At 46.6% G+C, this 15,288-nt stretch overlaps 2 protein-coding genes across 5 annotated transcripts; one reads left to right on the top strand and one right to left on the bottom strand.

The window, feature by feature from the left end:
• The first annotated feature begins 415 nt into the window (after positions 1-415).
• LOC136456970 (LOB domain-containing protein 6-like) lies at positions 416-3,638 on the top strand. 3 transcript variants are annotated; one of them, XM_066456988.1, is made up of 4 exons: positions 416-605; positions 868-1,285; positions 1,412-1,814; positions 3,206-3,638. In XM_066456988.1, exons 2-3 carry the CDS (start codon positions 875-877, stop codon positions 1,778-1,780), a joined length of 780 nt encoding a protein of 259 aa, XP_066313085.1. In that variant the 5' UTR covers positions 416-605; positions 868-874; the 3' UTR covers positions 1,781-1,814; positions 3,206-3,638. The 3 variants fall into 3 exon arrangements, with proteins under 3 accessions (XP_066313085.1, XP_066313086.1, XP_066313084.1); XM_066456989.1 differs by having other exon boundaries at positions 863-1,285; positions 1,412-1,772; XM_066456987.1 differs by having other exon boundaries at positions 863-1,285.
• A 7,410-nt stretch (positions 3,639-11,048) lies between these two features.
• LOC136459611 (rhodanese-like domain-containing protein 4A, chloroplastic) lies at positions 11,049-14,409 on the bottom strand. Of its 2 annotated transcripts, none has more exons than XM_066459451.1 (4): positions 13,681-14,409; positions 12,840-12,942; positions 12,509-12,763; positions 11,049-11,464 (listed from the first exon to the last, which is right to left on the bottom strand). In XM_066459451.1, the coding sequence occupies exons 1-4, from the start codon at positions 14,331-14,333 to the stop codon at positions 11,411-11,413; spliced, it is 1,065 nt and encodes a 354-aa protein (XP_066315548.1). In that variant the 5' UTR covers positions 14,334-14,409; the 3' UTR covers positions 11,049-11,410. The 2 variants fall into 2 exon arrangements, with proteins under 2 accessions (XP_066315548.1, XP_066315549.1); XM_066459452.1 differs by having other exon boundaries at positions 11,051-11,464; positions 12,618-12,763.
• Between the last annotated feature and the right edge of the window lie 879 nt (positions 14,410-15,288).

The raw sequence follows: 15,288 nt of genomic DNA, 5'->3' as shown, positions 1-15,288 counted from the left end.
GTGAGAACTCGATGACAATGAGCTACTCCGTCGGTCATTTTTTTAACTGTCGTTCTCAAGTATCCACGAGTCAAATATATTTAACTTTAACCAAATATATATGAGATTATTAATATATATGATACGTATTAAATATTATTAGATTAATCATTAAATATATTCTTATAATATATATTTATTCAGAGATATAAATATCTAGACGACATTTTAAAAGGGACAGAGACAATGGTTCTTGCCCAGGCGATGGAAGTGATGGAAATCGAAATCATGTCATTATGCTATCTGACTCATGCGCATTTTCCAGAATGTTGTTATTATTATTATTATTTATTTATTATTATTTTATTATAAGATAGCTAAGACGCTGTATAAGTCCGCAGCAGCCTTGAGCCCATGTAAATGGCCCTACCAGCAAGGGCCTTTTCTTCTTCCTTTGCCCCCGCCCCCCCAGATTGCGCGCTCTCTCCCTCAGAGCCTCACTCTCGGCGACGACTACGCCAGGTCGCCAGGTGCCCAGGTCTTCTTCAGGTCCAGCTCGCTGCAGCCCGACACTAGTTGCCCGGCCGGCCTTCTTTGGACTCTTCGCCGGCGACGAGCACCACCAGGTACGCCCACCTTTTGGTCTTCCCTTCCTGGTTCCTGTGTGCGAAACCGAGCACCCAAACCCTAACTTGCTATTTGTATTCGGATCTGATCTACTGGGTCCGCCCCTGATTTATTTGGGGTAGTATTCCTCATTTTTGGCAAAAGAGGAAGTCCAGCCAGATCCTCTATTCTCCCCCTGATTTCCAGCAGCTTCCAAAACTTTCTAAAGAAACAAGAAACAAGAGTCTAACACACAGCTCGTGATCCTTTGTGCCAGGGCAGCAGACGGATGGCTTCGTCGGTGCCGGCGCCATCGGGGTCGGTGATCACCGTGGCATCGTCTTCTTCCTCAGCAGCCGCGGCTGCGGTGTGTGGCACGGGCTCGCCATGCGCTGCGTGCAAGTTCCTGCGCCGCAAGTGCCAGCCGGACTGCGTGTTCGCGCCCTACTTCCCACCGGACAACCCGCAGAAGTTCGTGCACGTGCACCGTGTCTTCGGCGCCAGCAACGTGACCAAGCTGCTGAACGAGCTCCACCCCTTCCAGCGCGAGGACGCCGTGAACTCGCTCGCCTACGAGGCCGACATGCGCCTCCGCGACCCCGTCTACGGCTGCGTTGGCGTCATCTCCATCCTCCAGCATAACCTACGCCAGCTCCAGAAGGACCTCGCCCTCGCCAAGTACGAGCTCTCCAAGTATCAGGTGATGTACTTGATGATCGTCGACATACCATCCATCTCACACCGTACCACATATTATAGAGATCACACATGAGCGAACGTAGCTCGCGTCGGCGGCTAATTCCTCGCTCTTCGTTCTTCCTTGCAGGCGGCAGCGGTAGCTTCTGCGTCCACCCCGCCGACCGGGCCGCAGGCGATGGCAGAGTTCATCGGCAACGCGATGCCGAACGGTGCGCACAACTTCATCAACATTGGACACTCGGCGGCGCTGGGCTCCCTCGGAGGCTCCGCCACCGTGTTCGGGCAGGAGCAGTTCGCCAACGCGCAGATGCTGTCCAGGAGCTACGACGGCGAGCCCATCGCGAGGCTGGGGATCAACGGCGGCTACGAGTTCGGGTACTCGACCGCGATGGGCGGGTCTGGCGCTGTTGTCTCTGGCCTCGGGACGCTCGGCATCAGCCCGTTCTTGAAGTCCGGTACCGCCGGCGGCGACGAGAAACCCAGCGGCGGTCAGTAGGCGGTCCGTGTGATCGATCCATCAATCTTGTCAGGTTTGGTTTGGTTTGCATGCTGCCTGCACAGTGTTTTAGTCTGTTTTGCCTTCTGCTTCCGAGTAATTCTCGCGAGTTTGCTTCCGAGTAATTCGCGAGTTTGGTGGACTACAGTTAGTCCGTTTTCTTTGCTAGATGCACTATACACAATCATGCATGACTAATAAGGGTTTCTGCATGATGCTAGTTGGAGCGTTCTTGTTCAAACACAACTGTTTGGATCTATATATTATTGATGACTAGGTGCATGCATATGTACTCTTGAGCACCAGAGCTTTTCTGAACCTCCGATCAACAGAAACCAGCATCTGTTTTGTCAAACTGTTTTGCTTTTAGATCGGGTACTTGATAGTATCCATGCACAGCACACGGTGTGGTGAACAAATCTCTTTTCATATTTGTGTTGATCGTGTGGTGAACCTAAATGAACAGCTTCAGTTTTTCTTTCCTTTTTTGATAAGGGTGCTCCTGTTAAATAGTTGAAACAGAAGAGACAACATCGGTTAGCAAATCCCGGAGAATATCTCTTGGCACAGTCCTCTAATTTTCGACAAGTTTAAAAAAAAACTATTTTTGAGGGCACACAGAATTTGGTGGACGTGCATCAATCATCATATATCATATGGTGGCATGCCTAATGTCCTGTAGGTGATGAACTTCACATATATCGCGCTTGCATGACAATGTACTAGAAAGTTTCCTATGCCAAAATTAAGCGATTGGTATCAAGAGCACGCACGAACGGGTCTTCTCCTGTGAAGTATCAGTGTATCAGTATCGATCACCAGCTAGCTAGCTAGCTATAGCCAGCGACAGTAGTAGCTACTGGGATATTTTGTTTCTTTTTTTTAACGTAAAACTGGTAGAAAACTGCCATTTAATTAATTAATTAATTAATTTATAAAGTAAGTAGAGCTTGTATAAAAGCATGCGCCCTGTTCGCTTGATCCTTTCTGTGGCTTATAAGTCGGCTGATGATGTTTTGTTGTGAGAGAAAAACACTGTATCATGGCTGATAAGATCAAGCGAACATGCTGCGTCAGCTCGCTACTAACACACAATTCCATTGTATTGGAATAATGTGCTGTCAGCTTGAACTGTATTAATATAAGTATGTACCCATAGGCCACAACATAGAAGCTTCTGTGTTGAAATAGTAGTAGTATTCTTTTTGTCTATTCATAAGTGGAAAAATTGTACAGTCGGTGTCAACCCTGCATTTAGCATGCAGTTTCTATTTACAACAGTATGTTGAACAGCTCCCATTTTTCTTGTCTAACAATCATGCTGTCTACATTTCAGCCATAGTACTCCATTTCATAGCCATATTGTTCTGTTTTTTTTTCAGCTATATACCAACTGATAGACATTTGGAATTGTTTTTCTTTAAGGTTACTGACGTGAAGAAACCAATAAAAAAATCCATGAAGTGCTGAAGACTAAGTGGAGTGCAAAGGATTATCCTAAATGTCCACCGTTAGGACGGAGGGCTAATTTTCAGTCGATTTTATATGAAGAGTGCATGCATGCTTAATTATGTTGTTTGATTAATTAATTGCTTGTTTGTTAATTACCACCTCCATCCCTCTAGCCTCCATCCACAAGATCGTCAGATATTTCATGCAAGCATCCACGCATGCGTCTTATGTTGTTGCTGTACTGCCAAAAAAAAAATTGCATGCTTGTCCTGGACTTTTTTCTTGTCGGACGACTAGCGCCCCTTTTGTTTGTAGTTTCTACTACTCGATCTCTACTCCATGTATTGCTAGGTTGGCTATACTATGAAGTTGACCTTTGAGAAGGTGCAGTTTGTTCTGAAGACCTGATGGATGCATGTGTGTGATTCTGTGTGATACACTGCTGCTGCGTGTATCTTTGCTTTGACTTGTGCTGGGCTACGTTGGATTGAACAAGGCATGCTAATGGCCTACGTAGAGAAGCTAGGTATGTCAGGCAGGAAAGATGTAATGTATCATTGCATGCATGGAGATGGAGATCCTCACTGGCTCACTGCTAGACTCGACTCGACCTCGGCAAGCATTTATGCGCTCGCATGCATCTCTCTTCTTCCGCCCCGCTGGTTTTGCTTGCAAGAGAGGCCAAAACGGCAGAAGACTGTAAAGTCTCTGCACTGACCATCCATCTCTCTGAACCTGATGAATCTCCTTTCTGCTTCTTGGTTGCAGCACCGTACCACTGCTATTGCGTGGGCGCGCATATGATCCTAGATAGGGCTAGTAGTAGATGCTAGTAGACGGCCGGCATCGCCATGTTATAAGCCATATTTTTTTAAATCAACAAATAGTATTTTTTTCTTATAATAAATTAGCCAATAATATTTTAAGCCACTTATCCGCCACAGCCAACGGCGAGCACCGAGCATCCCCTGGATACTACGGCTGCTGGCATGCAGAGGGTTAAATGGCACCTCGATCGAGAGCCATCAAAATGTCACATCCTGATGCGGTACTGGTCAAACCAAATTGCATTGGGTTGCGATCCATCTTTTCGTGGTGAACCCAAAAAAGATCCCAGCGCTCAGCTTTAACTGGTAGGTTTAGGGATCCTGGGCAGGGCTAGCTAGCTAGCTAGGAGTAGTAGTAGCACGCAGCGCATCTGCAGCAGCCCAAACAGCAGCAGCAACCACGTGTAGGCTGTAGCCAAGTCATTAGAAAAAAACAAGATTAAGCCCTTGTTTAGTTCCACCCAACTTTCAAAAAGTTACTACAGTATATATCACATCGAATGTTTGCGGCCCATGCATGGAGCATTAAATGTAGACAAAAAGAAAAACTAATTGCATAGTTTGGTGTGAAATTGCGAGACGAACGTTTCGAGCCTAATTAGTCCATGTTTGAACACTATTTGTAAAATAAAAACGAACGTGCTATAGTAGCCCCAAAATCCAAATTCCTGCAACTAAACCAGGGCTAAAAGGTCGTAATCGGGGGTAGCATTATTATTGCAGCAAAGCATCCGCGCGCATGCCAAGCTCTGCGCGCACCACGGTTGCTTGCTCTATTCCATGCATGCATAAATGCACGAATAGTTTTGCCCTGTGCAGGGGCAATGATACGTTGCACGAAGCTAGCATAGCATGGAGGCATGGCACGGCGCATGCATGCAATCGCGGCAGCAGGCAGCTAGCAGCACACTAGGGAAAAAGGCTGTTGCTGTGCGGAACCAGTGGTTAGTTTCCGTCCGGGCAGCTGAACGATCGATGCCGCCTCTCTCTCTCTCTCTCTCTCCGTACGTGCCTTCTGTTGCCTGAGAGTGCTCCTGCTTCTTAGCGGTTCGTTCGTTGACCAAGGTCGGGTCGGCTGACTGAAAATCGATCGGGGAATGCTGCTGTTTGACACGGCACAAGGCATTTTCCACGCAGTGACACTGTGCCACGACACAACGACAGCAAAGGGAAACATGAGAGGGAGGGGGGAGATGCTGCTAGCAATTGGCAACGGCACCCATCATCAATGAATGTGTGAGAAGCGCGGCCAGGGCAGCAGGCCGCCCAAAAATGTCGTCCTGCAGGGAAAATTGAATGCACGTCCCTGCATTCATAGCATAGCAGCATACGGGCAATGCCGCAGCACAGTCGCGCTGCGTAGGCGCATCGCATTGTCTAGCCAGCCCAGCCCCCAGTCTCTCGCAGACGCGCGCACAGTGCCATCTCTCTCTGGTCTCTACTTCTGGTTTTGGTCCACGGTATGTAATAAACATTTGTCAAATCCATTTTGAACTGCAGTACTCTAAGTAACATTTCAGTAATCCACTCGAATTATTGGAGTATCTTTTTCTTTCTCCTCGTATAACAGCACAGTGACACTTTCAACAGTACCTGCATATTAAATATACTATACTCCTAGAGATAGAGATGCTAGTACTAATGAACGAAGTGGAATGCATGATGAGAGGCGGTGGCGATGGAGATGGCGATGGAGACGTACGATGGCAAGTTTCGCACGGACAGAGACATGCACACACACGGCTAGACGAGAACGATGCAGAGCCCAAGGGGCACAAGGCGTGCACAGGGCCGGGGAGGCGATGCGTGCACTGCCACGGTTGGCTAGCTGGGGACTGGGGGGCCGTGGTACAACGTAGTACAGGTACTCATCTCCCTTCCTACTCGCATTCAATTGGGGTGGATCGACGCGGGCGCCGGCAGAGACGGAATAGACTGAACAACAAGCAGATTGTTGCAAGAGCCAAGAGGGAAGGATGGTGAAGGGGACGCACCGCACCGCGCCGCGCCGAGTCGAGCCGAGCGCAATGATGGCTCGGGCGGGGGGCGATCGGCCGGAGGGGCCGGCGGCAATGATGACGATCGACGGTGGCAGCGACCAGCGCAGTACAGTGCGGGCGTTAAATGCGAATGCTTCGCCGGCCGGCCTCTGCACCCCTCCTGCCGCGCGCGGCGTCGCCCACGAGGCCTGGTCTGGCCACGCCACGCGCCTGTTGTGCCTGTGCCTGCGCGCGGCCACCCTCACACGTCTCCTCGATCGTATAATTTCGTTGCGAACAGGGTGGAGCAGAAGTGAGCTGACCCACGCGGACACGCACCCACCACGCGGGGCCGGGGCGCGGCGCCAACATCCCTTTTGCCGCCCCTCGTGCCGTGGTCCAACCAGCGGAGTTTGTGGGCCGTTGGATAGAAACGACGGCCCATCCATCATCCATGCCGCCGAAGCCGTCGTCGTCGATCGTGTCTCTCTTTCTCTCCTCCAGTCTTGTCTCGCTCGCCTCCCCTGCCCCTGCCCCTGCCCCTGCCCGCCTGCCTGCCTCGGCCCATGGCCACTGTTGCCACGCACGCTCGTTCGTCGCTTCCCCCGTTGTCTTTGCGTTCGTCGGCTGGCGACCACTGTGCTGTGCACACCTCGGTGACCAGTGACCACCGACGACTTGACTAGCAATGGATCATGGATGGGATCGGTTCGGAGCAGTGCCTGCAGCGCTCGGTCCAAGGGAGACTACCGGGCTACTCCTACCTGCGCATGCGCAAAGGCAAAGGCCCCTAGTCGTCTCGTCAGGCACTCACAAACGTGCGGCTGCGATCGGACAGGGGAACGTGTCGTCAACCAACAGCGCTATCGCACGGTGAAAACTGCGGCGTTAAAAACATCAGGCATATAGGAGCGTGATGAGTACTGCTAGTACTAATGATGATGCTACTGCTACTACTATAGGTACCTGCAGAGATAATTCCGGTGGCCCCCGGCGCCGGCCGACACCTACGGGAGTACGTGAAAGTTGTGATCTCGGCGGTCGCCGTCGTGGTTTCGTGGACGCGGCTGCTGCTGGGTGCGCCGTCGCTCGCACTAATCATGACACTGCCGTTATCAGCAGCAGTAGTAAGCAAGAAATCTCGTACATACTCAGCCGGTTGTTATCCACATGAACCGGCTGAGCATCAGTTGCTAATCTTGGATCGGAGTTGGAAGGGATGGATGGGTGCTCACTGCTCAGCCAGTGTCCAGGGCATGTACCATACCATCCTTCCTGTCGACTGTCGTGTGTCGTCTTCGTCGTTGAAGCATGCATTCCTCGTCCTGGCGTTTGACCTGCACTGGTTCCACATCAACCGTCAGCACTCATGGTGATCGTCACTCCACGGGAGTAGCATCAGTGTACCAGCAGTAGCCACAGACGGCAGGATGACTGGACGGAGACAAATTTGAAATGTTTATTCCTGCAGGTAGGGGACTGGACAGGATGGTCTCCAGCTTCAATTCCACAGCGATGCTGCCTGGCCAAGGTCCTTTTTGATATGCCAAGCCTAAAAATTAGCCCAGGTATGAAAATAGGGCGAATGTACGCTAAGAAGGGTGAACGGACTCTAACCACCGGTTAGCTTTTATATTATTCCATAATTAACCTGTATTCAACATTTCTATTTGGTATCCAATGATATGGACGAACCGGTAGGCCAATGGATGTAAACAGGACATAATTACCGTAGTAACGGACAAAGATTTTAGTCTATTGTATGTAGGAGGTCAATATGGGCATGTTTGGATCCACCTAACTAAAGTTTAGTTAGCCAGCTAAAATTTCTCCTAGCTAAATTTTAGCTAAGGTGTTTAAATCCTCCAGCTAATAGACTCAGGTAATTCATGGCGACTTGCTCCTTTACCAGAGAGATATGGTTCTTGGTGCTCAGGGCCCTGGAAATCCAATCGCCTCAGGCCGCAGTCACCACCTTGGGCTGGTGGCGACGAATTCGGGCAGCAGCACCCGGTGAGCGAAGGAAAGGTCTCGACACGCTCTTCGCCCTCGTGTCCTGGCAGCTGTGGAAGGAACGCAACGCGCGGTGTTTCAGAAGCTTGACAGCTTCCATCGCCGAGACGCTCCACATGATCAAGATCGAAGCTGATCGTTGGATCGAAGCGGGAGCTCAGGGCCTACGTTGCCTGGCGCAAAGATGACAGCCGCCTCTTCTAATCGAAACTTCGATGTGTTTAATTACAATGTAGTCACCAAACAATTGTCACTGCCGTCTACGACATTCTTGTAACATAAACCTTCCTTCTTCTAATGCAAAGATACGCACTCTCGTGCGCATTCGCGAAAAAAATAGACTCAGGTAAACTTTAGCAAGGTTTAAGTAGCTAAACTCAGCTAAATTTTAGTTGGTCTTTTAGCTGAGCCGTTTGGATCCCTATCAGCTAAAGTGTTTGGTTTCCACTCCTAAAGTTTAGTCCCTGTCACATCGGATGTTTGGACACTAATTGGAGTATTAAACATATATAGACTAATTATAAAACTAATTGCACAGATTGAGACTAATTTGCGAGATGAATCTATTAAGCCTAATTAGTCCATAATTTGACAATATGGTTCTATAGTAAAACATGTGCTAATAATAAATTAATTAGTCTTAATAGATTCATCTTGCGAATTAGTCACGATTTCTGTAATTAGTTTTATTATTAATGTGCAAATATTCGATGTGACATCCGATGTAATACCCGATTTGACACCTCCTAAACTTTAGTCCCTGATCCAAACATCCCTAGCTAGCTAAAGTTTAGCTGGTGGATCTAAACAAACCCTATATTCGACTTTCACTTCCTCCTACATCTATAAGGATTAAAACGACATACCCAGCAATTACTGGTCAGTGGTGTTTTGCTCCAGAATCACATATCTCGTTTTAGTAGTTTTGCCTTGGTGTCCTTGACAATACTATTTAAAAGCTTTTGTGAAACAAACATTCAGGTGGCCCTCCAGCTCAGCTGGTTAGAGCGTGGTGCTAATAACGCCAACTTTGTAGGTTCGAGAGCTGCATGGGGCGTCTATTTCTGTTTCTTTTTGGTTTTATTATTTCAATTCACAGTTTTTGTTTATTTTTTGTTTTATTCGTTGAATTTTTAGCATGTTTCTTTTTTGTTTTATTCGAATTCAAAGCTTTTTGTTTATTCAAAATTTTGTTTCTTTTTTGTTTTATTATTTTGATTGAAAGTTTTGTTTATTTTTTTGTTTTATTCGTTGAATTTTTAGCATGTTTCTTTTTTGTCTCATTCGAATTCGAAGCTTTTTGTTTATTTGAATTTTGACTGAATTCTTCGCATGTTTGAACAACATTTTCGGTAATACCGGGAAGCAGACGCCGCTCACACCACTCTGCTCAATGCGCTTCAGTGCTTTACAGCTTCTGAAAAAACAGTGCTGCTCGCCTTCTCCAACACAAGGGCCGTCCCCCGCGGCCTTCTCTAGCGCGGCAGAGCTGCACCTGACCCCTTCCCGCGCTGCTCCACGCGTCCGCGCCGCGCCACCATCCATCGCCGCGCCCCATCCACCTCGCCTGTCGCGGCAGGGGAGGCATGCACCGCTATCTACCTCGCGCCGTCGGCGCGAAGGGGCGGTCTACGCCTCCGTAGTTTCCCACCAGGTAGGCCATGGTCGCCGACGACGCAATGTTTCAAGTGTTTTAAGTGTTTTCAGACATGTCGCAAGTTGCAAGCCTATGTTTCAGTTGTTTCAGATGTATGTTTCATGTGTTTCATACGAATGTTGCAAAACTAGAGCGGGATGTTGCATATGCGTGGTTGTACACGTACGTTGCAAGCGTCTGTTCCTAATGTTTTATCTGTTTTTCGGACGTATGCTACAAGTTTGTTTATCGAGATATTGCATATGTTACACACATATGTTGCAAGTGTTTTATTTGGATTTGCGTATGTTTGCAATGGTTTTCAGGTGCATTTTAAGTGTTTTTGCAAGTGTTTCAGACACATATTTTAAGTGTTTTATTTCTTCTTTTGTATGTTGAAAATGTTGTATGTGAATATTTTAAAAGTAGATCGGGGTGTTGCGCATGGGATGCGCGTGGAAAGCGGGAGGGAACATAAGCGGTCCCCGCACGCGGTCTGGTGGCGCGGGCCGCTGCTAGGGCGCTCTCTCGCAAGTCCGACGCTGCTTGGACACTCGCTCGCTCGTCATGCGGGCACCGTCCGACGCTAGCAAGTCCGACCATAACTACATGCGTGTAGCCAGTGGGCTATCGTGTACATAAGGGAAGGTGCCTTTATTGAACATGATTTTGAAATTGTGTCCAGTTTATCAGAGGTGAATCGATTACCCGATTCTTCAAAGATGAATCAAGGAACTTGTGTGCTGTACCGGTTCTAAACCCTTCTCTTTCTTCTAAAGATGATTCAAGGAACTTGTGTACCGGTTCTAAACCCTTCCCTTTCTTCTAAAGACGGTGAATCAAGTTTGCTAACGTGGATGGTATGATCGACAAGGATGAATCAAATGTTTATTGTACAAATGTGCATAAAAGTGAGATATCTTATGATTTACTCCCTCTATTCTAAATTGTAAGACGTTTTGTTTTTTCTAGATATATTGATTTTACTATATATTTAGATATTTAGATATAATGTATATTTAAATACATAGAAAAAAGCTACGTATCTAAAAAAAATACCAAAACTTTTAAGCTTTTAGAACTGCATTCGTTAAGTCGATGTAGTTTGGTGGCTGTTAGAACTGCATTGAGCCAGTAGCGTTTAGATGGTTGTTTCGCTTTGTTGGATTAATGCTGTCGCTCAAACTGGTATCCCCAATGTATACTACTTTTAAGCCTTCAATATAAGCCAGGCTGGAAACGGCCTTTGTTGTAAAAGAAATATCAACTCCTTTTTTAGGCAAAATAATATCTACTAGTTTGACGATGTTAAAACCTCAGTATGTACGCAGAGTGCATGAACTGAAGCTCTGTTACAATAGTACTGCTGCGACCTATATGATGTCTGAACCAGTGATAATAAAATAGAGTTAACCACAATTGTCAAATTGAGAACGCTACGGCACCACAAAATGTATCAAGTCAGGTACAAAATGTCATTTTGCCCCACTTACAAACCAAATAATAGTACAACAAACGGGTACAAGCTTAACAATTACGCAACTAAGAATTCACCATGGCCTCAATAGCAGCAAGAGCTCCAAACACCACTATTGGTCATCTTCCATGTCATTCCAATCAATCTCCTCGACATCCACGATTAGAAGTATACAAAAATGTTTGTGCAGGAAACGACTGCTTCTGACCTTTTGAGTTTCACACACGTTATTGTCCTGCATTTCTCTCACTTCGTTGGTTTTGATGGTGTTGGAGATGATGGGGGCTTCAAGTCAGGGTACTGCACAATAAACTCAAAGGCTTGTAACAGCTTGTACAGTTGTATAATAGTTTTTGTGGTCGCTGATCAGTTTGCATCATAAAGACTGAAGAAACAAAGGATATAAATGAGTGTAGATATCTAAAGGGCAGTCTGTCATGTCTCTACTTTATGTCAGCAAATAGCATTTGCACTGGAATTCCCTGTCCTTGCCTGTTAGTAATTTCTGTGGACCTGAGTCAAGCCATTTATGTGTCTTCAAAGTGTCATTATCTAACTTTCAGGTAAACATAAATTTGAGCTTTAATGATTCGCTCAAAATATGCCTTGTGCTGTCTTCAGTTAAGCCTGTAGATACGTCAATAATTTGAGGTCTTAACTCTTGAGTTAGGCATGTGGATTTGGTTGTGGTAGCTTGGGCTAGGGCTACAAATTTGTAATAGTTGTTGTATGATGTCTCTTCTATGAATAGGTTGAAGCTGGAACTCTTTCCATTATCTTAAAAAATATAGCTCATGTTGTGATTACCATGATCTAATTCCTTCCTCAAGTATTCACATATAAAGCTTTAAAAAGAAATAATATAGTCATAACTCTAGTCTACAAGCATATACCAAATATAAAAGCCATGGCCAGTTCTTCCCGGAAGTCTCTTCATTATCTTAAAAAAAAAAATTGGCCGTGCTATCATTAACATGATCTACTTTCTTACTAAATATTCATATAAAGCTCTAAAAATAACTAATATAGTCATAACTCTAGCCTAGAAGCATACCAAATACAAAAGCAGTGGCGAGCTCTTCCCAAATTATTTATCGTTTTAGATGGATTTGAGTCAACTATTGCTTAGTAGGTCTGGCATTGCTATAAGTGTGATAGCTGGAGATAACATAATTTCTCAATGGAGTTCACTGTCAGTACAAAAGAAAAGCAGTAAGACGTGTGTGAATACTGGTGCCATTTCAAATCATATAATAAATGGTAACCAGTTGGATGTATAAACAAAAATATAGAATAAGCATGTTAATTTTGAGTGTGGTGGTGAAAAGGCAAAAAGAATCATACATTTGGATATGGCGATAATGGTCTCCTAGTTGCATGTTTTGCAGCAGTTGTACTACCATTGGAATTTTCATAAACATCTTTGGATTCATCGCCTGTATTGACTACAAACCTGCTTGGAGGAGCAGATGATTCCTCGCTTCCCTGCTGCTGACCGTATGTTCCATCATTGCTTGCATCTGTGTGAGCTAACTTTGCACCCTTTTTTTTCCTCGGGAAAACATGAGCAGATGGAGGAAGATAATTTTCTTGAACAGCCTAATGGAGACGAAAAGACTTAGAAAGGAAAACAAAAATGAATTGCTATTCCTCACACAATAGAATGATACCTTACCTGCCACCCTTCTGGGCCTCTCAAACCTCCTTTAATTGCATAGGCTTCCTTAAAACCATTCTCCACCAGTAGCTCAGCAACTTTCAAAGAATTACCATCAAAGCTACCTTACACAGCATAAATTTAAGTTGGTAATGTGGAGGAGAAAAGCTGTCAATTGCTACTGGATGGCAGCATGTCAAGAGACCAAAGGTTCTGAAGGAAGTTAAATATAATTGCTTTGGCATGAAGTAAACATATAGCAAATCTAAACGAAAGCTTTCATTAATCTTGTTGAAGTAAAAAACCCAGAGAGGTGAAAAGTTACATGGCATCCATTTTGGTTAGGCTGATTTTTTTTAAAGGAGAATAATATTTCTTCAAGATTTATATATATTTTAATCATATGTAAATTAAAACTGATTGGATAGAAAAGCCAATAACAAATCTCCCTCCCAATGTTTAAGTTCCCTGCATCAGAAACAGTGAAATTACAAATTGTGACTTAGTGGTGTTCCCGAGGAATTCTTCATTGTTCCTGAGAATGTACACATCAATCACTTGTATTTACCAAGAATTTTGCACAATTGAGTGTAAAATCAAAGAGCCATTTAGTTTACACAGGACACAGCTATATGCATTTTATTTACTAGAAGGTGTACACCTTAGAGTACACATCTAACAGTATGTACACTAATCTTTTGCAAATTGCGGCTCAACTGTGGTAGACACATTTATTATCGCCCTAGATATCGTGCAGTTGCATTTGAGGCGAAACCCATTCAATCTACAGAGACATAAGACACTGCATCTGGTACTTTAGGTAAAATATAATTCAATCAATTTTCCATGTAGCACTCACTTGTCAAGGACGCAGACGACGGTGTTCGCCGGGTCTGGAAACCTCGCCAGCACCTCCTTGACAAACCCCTTGTCGTCCTCCTCGTCGAACTCCACCTGCACGGTGCTCTTGTCGACAAGCTTCAGGTTCGGTGGTGCCATGAACCGCACGCTCTTGCCCCGCCTGATGTCCAGCAGCTGCGCCTCCGGCACGTCGCGTAGCTTGCGGAACGCATCGATGGCGCTCACGGGCTTGTACTTCTTGAAGACGTACTCCTGCACGAGCGGGATCACCACTAGCCACACGAACACGACCCCAGCCACGAAGAAAGGGTTGCGGTTGTTGAAGTCGTCGATTGCCACCACGATGGACTCGAGGCTCACTTTCCCGTCGCCCTCCGCCGCAAGGGAAGGGAGAGACCAGGACGCGAGGGCGGCGGTAACGGGGACAAGGGCGTCCAGGCAAAGCGCCGCCTTCGGCGCCAGGACTGCGGCCTTGGAAGCGCTAGTGGGGATGCGAGGAACCGGGATTTCGGAGGCGTTGGAAGTCTTGGCCGCATTGGGCAGTAAAAGCTGGTTCTTGCGAGGATTTCTTGGGGCATCGAGAGGATTTGGGTGGTGGGAGCTGGAGATTCGGAGGAGCGAGCACTGCTCTTGGAGTCGGAGGAGAGCCATGGAAGCGCGAGGCCTGGGCTCTGTGCAAGGATAGCAGAGCTCCTGGGAGCTAGAAGATGGATTGCCCACGAGCCACGATTTCAGCGTCTTCAGGTAGCTTAGCTATCCGATTAATATCGAAACGGGATCTAGATAAATTATATGGGCCTTGGGCTTTGACAATAATAACAATTTTATAATTGGGTCTTGTGTGTAATCCGTGGGCTTTTCTGTGAAGATAGGCAAGGAGCTTCTACAGAAAGTTGTCCATTGCAAGTGCAACAGCCTTGCCGGGCTATCGCAAGTCCTTCCAATTCAATCTCGACACGGAAGATGGATAAAAAAAAGGATTGATTTGGGCCATGAATTTGTACTGTGTATCATGGGCTGGTAGGCCCGTGTGGATATAATCTGTTGGGCTGATGAATCGTTAGGGACTAGGCCGCGTTCGGCTGGTACCTTCGGGCACTGTAGCTCGGATGGTTGTGGATGTTTGAATAGTGTTCTGTGAGGGAGAATAAGCTGAAATAAGCTGAAACAATCCGAGACCGGAACAGCCGCACGCATTATACAGCTGTGATCTGGTCACTTCTAATCTCCCCATCCTGCCTCCGCGCAAGACCTAAGGATGGCAGTGGTGCGGGTTCGGGTCGGATATCCACGGTTTTTGGGTCTGATGATTTCAGTTTTGGTGTCGGGTTCTCGCCCATGGTTTTTCGGGTTCGGATACCCCAAAGTTAACGGGTTTGGGGCGGGTTTTCAGTTTCACCCGCGGATCACCATCGGAGCCCCGAAATAATTTGGCCCACTAGCAGCATCAACAACCCTAGCATATAAGCCTGAAATCCTCTCCCTCAGAACCCTCACTCGGTCACCCCAGACCCAGCCGCCGCTCGGGCAGTCATAGTCGGGCGCGTGGCGGCGGCGCAGGGACGCCTCGAGCTCGAGCGGTGGAGCCCTCGACATCTTCCTCTCG

This window comes from Miscanthus floridulus, chromosome 6, assembly GCF_019320115.1.
Source record: "Miscanthus floridulus cultivar M001 chromosome 6, ASM1932011v1, whole genome shotgun sequence".
Taxonomy (NCBI): Eukaryota; Viridiplantae; Streptophyta; class Magnoliopsida; order Poales; family Poaceae; genus Miscanthus; species Miscanthus floridulus.
Note: the sequence above shows the minus strand (reverse complement) of the source record. Positions and strands in the feature narration are given on the sequence as shown.